This window comes from Poecilia latipinna, unplaced genomic scaffold (assembly GCF_001443285.1).
Source record: "Poecilia latipinna isolate Pla-1442-1.1 unplaced genomic scaffold, P_latipinna-1.0 Scaffold3158, whole genome shotgun sequence".
Taxonomy (NCBI): domain Eukaryota; kingdom Metazoa; phylum Chordata; class Actinopteri; order Cyprinodontiformes; family Poeciliidae; genus Poecilia; species Poecilia latipinna.
This window is the reverse complement of record NW_015115774.1, coordinates 2,562-9,802: the sequence shown is the minus strand read 5'-3', so window position 1 is coordinate 9,802 and position 7,241 is coordinate 2,562. Positions and strand designations below refer to the sequence as shown.

The 7,241-nt window shown below is 41.2% G+C and overlaps 1 protein-coding gene across 2 annotated transcripts in view; it reads left to right on the top strand.

Moving 5' to 3' along the window:
• Positions 1–6,872, top strand: part of sgsm2 (small G protein signaling modulator 2) — a 37,951-nt gene extending 31,079 nt beyond the window's left edge. For both annotated transcript variants that reach the window (XM_015022978.1, XM_015022977.1), the window contains 3 exons: positions 716–812; positions 1,839–2,006; positions 3,606–6,872. In XM_015022978.1, coding sequence (XP_014878464.1) covers positions 716–812; positions 1,839–2,006; positions 3,606–3,694 — 354 coding nt within the window. In that variant the 3' untranslated portion in view covers positions 3,695–6,872. The remainder of the gene's footprint in view (positions 1–715; positions 813–1,838; positions 2,007–3,605) is intronic.
• The last annotated feature ends 369 nt before the right edge of the window (positions 6,873–7,241 follow it).

The following is a 7,241-nucleotide window of genomic DNA, read 5'->3' as shown; positions in this document are numbered from 1 at the left end:
TGTACTTAAGTACAGTAACGAAGTACTTGTACTTCGTTACTTCCCACCACTGGAAACAATGAAGGGGGAAGAGACAGGACACCACAGAGACTCACAGGGAAACGGTTCTAAATAAACACACAGTGTGTGAGAGAGAAAAAAATTGTATGCGTGTGTGATATTTTGGTAGTGTATATGCGCAATTTTTCTATTTTGTGTATGCGTGTGGGAGAAAAATTGTATATGTGTGTGACATGTGTGCAATTTTAATATTTTGTGTATGTGTGTATGAGTTTTTAGTAGTGTGTGAGAGACAAAACAGTTTTTGTCCTAAACGGCCCCTCATAATATTGGCCATTCTAACCATATTGGCCATATTTATTTTTTGGATCTATACAAAAATAAGCTGGAAGAGAGCAGCTGTAATTTGGTTGCCCTCTTCCATATCTGGAGGAGATCTACAGGACCTGCTGCCTGTGGAGAGCCCACAGCATCACCAACAACCCCTCACATTCCGACCAACCTCAGGAGGGGCTTCAGGGCAATAAAGTCAAGAAGAAAGATAAAGTCTTTGAACCTACTAAACTATCTAGCTTCAAATTTATTTTTATGTTGAGACGGCGGGGGCTGTTGCTGGCAGCTTTTGAATATAAAGTTGCTTGTAGTCAAGCAACTTTTAACTTTGGTGTTCCCATGGGATCCATTGTGTAAACTCTGCTGTCCCTCCTGCTGTCAGATCCTGGACTCTGAGCTGTTTGAACTGATGCAGCAGAATGGAGACTACACACACTTCTACTTCTGCTACCGCTGGTTCCTGCTGGACTTCAAACGAGGTAAAGGCTCCACCTCACTGCATGCTTTAGCTCAATGAGGTGGACTCTTCTCCCGAACAGCTTCAGGAGGGCCACTTGCACCACCTGCACTGTGATATCAAAGGCCACACGAGAGAGTGGTCTGTTTATTTTAAGAATCCCTTAAAATAAACCCTCACGTTGTTTTTGTTTTTATTTCATTTATATAAGATGTTGTGAATTAATTCATCAAAAGTGGAATACGTTTTATGACTATGTATTTTATAACTGACAGTATGAAAAAAGGGTTGTGTTTTTATCCTGTGCAGATAAATATCTGCTGTATGCATATGTCATCATTAGGAAGGAAATTTAGACATACAGTGGATATAGAAAGTACTCAGACCCCTTTAAATGTTTCACTCTTTGTGTCATAGCAGCCATTTGCTAAAATCAAAAAAGTTTATATTATTTCTTATGAATGTACACTCAGCATCCCATCTTGACAGAAAATAACAGAAATGTAGAAATTTTTGCAGATTTAGTAAAAAAGAAAAACTGAAATATTACATTGTCATAAGTATTGAGACTCTTTGCTTAGTATTGAGTAGAAGCACCTTTTACTTTTTGTATTTCAGTGGACAGCCCAAGATGGATACAGAGTTCCTTGCATGTAAATGTCTCTCAATGGTAAATGCAAATGAACTCTGACCATAAAAGTATAAAAGTAAGACTATAAAAGTTGGTTTGCGGTCTGAGAGAGAAATTTGAATGATTGATTTGAAAGGTATGCATGTACATTTTGGCAAAAAATACGGATCCTGGACATTACCTTCTGAACTCTTCTGGACCACTGGTAATTTAATGTATTTTTCTTTGGGCTGCGTCTTTTGGCACGCAGCCCAAAGAAACTACGACTACGACTTATGGTAGTTAAGTCGATCAGGCAAAAAAAAATAATAATAATTTGCTCTTAAGAAAAGCAACCAGGGAAGGGTTGAATCTGCCCAATTGCCCAACCTTAATATATATGTATATATGTGTGTGTGCATGTGCATGTGTGTGTAGAGCTTCTGTATGAGGATGTTTTTGCAGTTTGGGAGGTGATCTGGGTGGCTCCCAGGATCTCATCTCGCCACTTCGTCCTCTTCCTGGCCCTGGCACTGGTTACGCTGTACCGTGAGATCATCATAGACAACAACATGGACTTCACTGACATCATCAAGTTCTTTAATGGTACGACATGTTATTCACATTTCTATCATCAGGGAATAGTTTTTTATTCCTGTTAATAGAGTCCAAAGAGTACAAGACTCTTTGGACAAATGTCAAAAAACTCATTTAAAGGCTACAGTGTAGATATAAAATAACACACTCAAAGTCCAGAGAAATGTGCAGCTGAATCTGTTAATTTAAAAATGTATAAAATGCATGTCTATTTGAGCATTAAATTTACAATAAGTGACAATAAAAAAACTGCAAACAGAAAAGATGTACAGCATGGATGTAAACACGTATTGAGTTTGTTTTGATAACCAGAAAAATGTTAGGATGCAGCAGTCTGCTACTAACAGAGTCAGAGAAGGTCATAAGTTCGTAAGTCCTGGAGCATAAGTTAATACCTTATAGAACCATGTTTTGTAATGTGGTGTGTGTCACTACTATGTCTGCAGGTATAAAGACTGAAATAATTCCTAACCTTTTCTTTGCAAAACCATATAATCTCAGTTGGGTTGGATGGAGAGCCCTTTAAGTCTTGCCACAGATACAGTGCATTAACATAGTTGGATCCGAGCCTTTCTAGTGAAACTATGTCTGTATGTTTAGAGTCATTATCTTGCTGGCAGCTGACCATCCATTCTGACCAGATGTCTTGTCCCGAACCGCCTTTCCGGTGCCCTCTACCCCTTCCATGAAGTTGTTGGAGGGACAGGGGAGGAACTGCATTAGGCAGTCCCTCCCCTGTCCCATTCACATCCTCCAGGTGTAAGGGAGTGGGTATTGAAGGCCCATGCCACCTCCCTACAAGGTGCCGACCTGGGCAGTTGCCCACGTCACCCATATCACAAACCACCAATATGACTGTCACTATGTCATGACAGTATGTTTTGTGACAGATTCTACTATTTCCATCTGAAGACATGCACTGTCCCGACAGAAAACAACCAATCAGAAGTAGGAGGAGTGTCTTAGTTGGTTGGTCAATCACCCTTATGTACATGCTGCTAAATGTGCAGATGGTGAAGAAACAACTTACCATTACAGGAAAACCGTTGATCAGCCATCATTGGTGCTCATGCCAACTAGCTTTAGCATTCGCAACAGTCTCTGCTAGCTGCAGCAAATCAGAAGGGGAGAGGCGGTGAGCAGTGCCACACGAAGTGATTGACAGCAGTAAAACCCGCCTCCTCGCTCTGATTGCGTATCTCAAGTTAGCACTGGGATGAGGTGGAGGAGCTCGATTGGTTTTCACAGATTATGTTTCTCATACCATAATGAGACAGTGACAGTTTCAACAAATGTCTAAAATATACTTTTTATAAAAGTTACATACTGCAGATTTAAGGCATTGGACATTTTTTTTCTAAACAGGTTTAATATAAATACCCAACACACTTTTCTAATATTTTAAATGTTAACAATTTGGGAAAACCCTATATCATTTTTCCTCATAATTTCTGACTTCGCCATGTTGGTCTATCACGTAAATTACATTGGAATTTCTGTCACATGACAACATGACAAAATTGTTTCTCGAGTGCAGTAGGGATGTTGTCGGAACTGCTGTTGCTTGAACCAGCTGCACAGGATGTTTACATGTGTCTTCTTCGGCAGAGATGGCAGAACGTCATGATGTGCAGCTTATCTTGCGGATGGCACGTGAGCTGGTGCACAAAGTCCAGTCTCTGATGGACAACAAGTAACTCTACAAGGGATAACTGGGAGGACTGGGAGTGTGTGCAGCCTGGTGTTCGAGACAGTTTCCTGGCCTCCACACATCCAGACCTGGCTATGGGGGTCCAAATGAAAATCCCAGTGGGGATCCCAAAGGAGATCCTATTGGAAGTTCCAGTGAAGGTCCCCGTGGGGGTCCCAGAGGGAGCTCCAGTCGGGTTGCCAGTAAAGGTCCCAGTGGGGGTTCCAGTGGAAGTTGGGGAGCATCACATGACTGCTTGGCTCTTGCGTTCTGTTTACATGTTCCTTCACCTGGAATGCCCATGGTGTCTGTTCAGACATTTGGATTTGTCTGCATGCTAGTGAGTTAAATCACACTGTGAACGCATTCTTCAGCCCCCCAGTGTGTGCATGAGAACACACACATCTTTCTGGCTCTTCTCCCAGAGTCCCCTCCTTTTACTGACTCTGACTCTGGAACTCCTCATTCGGGAAGCCAGTAAGGAAAACTGAAGCGCCATCCATTTGCCTAACATGTTCCTCAGTGCAGCACCACAGGAGGCCCCAAGAGGGTAGCATTTACACACAACATTGTTGGAGGAGCAGAAGACTTTGCCACGAAGATGCTTTCATCAGTGACCAAATGAACTGTGCCAACTACCTTTTCTCGAGTGTTTTCTACAAGCATGTGTGTTTTTAGCTGTTCGCCACCTTTTTAATGTTTCTTTCATTGTAACCACAAATGTTGCCTTTTATTGACAGCCCAAGGTACTTAGATGCACTTTTCACCTAGAGTATCCTTAGTGGTGCTTATGAAGGCTGCATCCAACTTGCCGGAGGCATGAAGCGGCAGTGAATGAATTGCAGCCAGTTTTCCTGCACATGGCGTTATGTGTCTGAAGCATGTGTGGAACAAACCAGAACAGCACAACCATAAAGGGAAAAGCACACAGACTTAATTTCTCTGGTGGGTCATTAAAAGGGGGTGGGGATCAGTTAGGATGAACATAGTGATACAATTTCCACAACTGTCTGGATGAGTTCAGTTGTGCCTATCTTCAGCGGTCTTTGGTCAAGAGGTGGGGTCCGCCCTGGATAGGTTACCAGCTCATCGCAGGTTAACATAGACACACAGAGCAAACACACATCCATCCCAAAGGGCAATATAGAGCAACTGCTCTATATTGACTGTTTAGTTAACTAACTAAACAGTCATATTTTTGGACTGTGGAAGGAAGTCGGAGTACCATGCATTCACATGAAGGACATGCAAGCTCCACCCAGAAAGACCCCAGACTGTGTTTTCCCCTGCATGCTGATCAGAACAGATTTAAAAATTATTTTATGATTCACCCAGTCTGTTATAACCTGCATTTCCATTACAAATTTACACAAAACTTTTGTCAATACTCTGCTAATGTAAAAAAAAAAACCCACAATTGTGCAATTGCCGTTTCAATTAATAAGAAGCGCAATTAAAATCCCACATGAATAAGTTTGTACACTCAGTAAGTCATTAAAAAAAACATGCTGTGCCACCATTCTCCAACTTCCTGGAGTCTTCATGGATTGTGCCAGTGGCAAGATGTAATGTCTACTTTTCACATGACTTTCTGAGTTCAGATACTCGTTTCCTCCCATAATCCCTTCAGCATGTGAGGTAGGTTACTTGGGGACTACTTGGCCCTCCAGTGTGAGGGAGTGTGTGGTTGTTCCTGAACTGGCTCTGTGATGGACCTGCTACCTGTTCAGGTTGACTCCGCCTCTCAACCAGTCACTGCTGTGTCAGGCTGCAGCCCTGCTCCACTAACCAGGTTTACAAGGGTATGCAAAAAAAAAAAAAAAACTACACCAGCTGTTTTAAGGCACAAAACAACACAGCTATTCATTGTAGCATCGCTTCTAAATTCTGGTCTTTCCATTTTTTTCAAATTTGTTGCTGCTTTAGAAGGACAACAGTCAGTGTCAGAAATATTTGGAGAAAAGCTGTATTGTCTGGTTATTATGAATGAAGCATAATAACAGAAGTTCAAAGGAAGAGGAACTCTACACTTTTAAGTTTTAAACTGGGAAGAATCGTGCTCTGATCTGAAGACACCATGCCATTATTGCTACATCAACAATCCTGTCTGGAAATAGTGGCTGCAATTGTTCAGTTGGAATTTGATAATCAGCCTAAATGAACCTCCCCACCCCCCCCAAAAAAAACAAAAACAAACATTTTGCATTTTACTGATTCAGATCTTAAAAGTCCAGAGAAGGCGTAATTTCCTCTGCATCTGGTGGATTGGTGTTGTAGAAGGCTAGTTTGAGCACATTTCTTTCTGGCTCTGGCTCCAGAGCCAGTTGATACAGTTTCCTCTTTGCATCATCAGTGTGACCCTTCTCAACATGTCCAACATGGCTGCATTTTTCTGGTCATCCAGCATGGACCTCCACCTGTGATACAAGTGCCAAGAGTCTTCCCCAAACCCTGAAATGTACTGTAGTCATCTGGCTCTCTGATGTTAGTCTGACCCCAAGAACAGGTGGTGGTGTGGATGTACCTTGCCACAGCGCCTGCTCCCTCTCCCTCGTGGCGACTGAGGTTCAGGTTGGGGGAGGGTGGGAACGGGCGTCTGTGGCAGAACTTCTTCCATTCAGGACACTGTGTACCAAAGCCTTGAAACAGCCCCCTCTTTGGCATGATGACAATGTGCAATTTCATACTGCATCTTGAAGACTGACTGTTTACTATGTGTGTAAAATATTTTTTGGAAATAGTGTTCTTGAATTCTTAACTACTGTGCAATTTCTGTTGTTTGGGAACCCCATCAAAGTCTATATTGCTTGTACATACAAATTAACCAAAAGCCCAATTATTTGTATTCAGACTGAACATATATAAATAAATAAATCTATAACTTATTTTCAGATCTATTTTTCTGTTGGTTCTAACAGCACTAATCGGAGGTGTGTACTGTGCAGAGATGCAGAATGTGTGCAGACTGTGTTATACATTGACTGTTAAGTGTTCTTTATCAATGTTGTGCACTGACTTTAAGATTTACAATTATTTAAGAGAGCTAATGACTGCATTTCCAAACGTGTATTGGTCAGGATGCATCATTTGCCTTGAATGTAACGTGTTATTAAAGAAGAGGTGGTTCATTAGTTTGCTGTTCATTTATTTCAATAAAATATGAAAAGATGCTGCAATAATGGAAACAGGACAAAAATGTTTGGTGTTTTAAGGAATGTGAACTAACTGCATTAAATATGTTCTGATTGATTTATTCATTATAAGACAAATGTTTTCAGCAAACTTGTTTACAAAAAGAAGGGTGTTGGACGCAGCTTGCACAATATTGCAAAAAGTGAGAATGAAACTAAAATTTAAAAATAAACATAAAAGCAGATTGTATGAGTTGTACATATGGATGCATTTGACTGCAAAGTTGACTTATCTTGGATAAACTGGCAATGATTTAATCTGAAAGTTAAAAAAAAAAACAGACAATAAACCAACTCGGGGCTGGGCCACAGCTTGCCTTCTCTGGGTCTGCTCCATTCCATTCTTCCAAATACTAGCTGTGT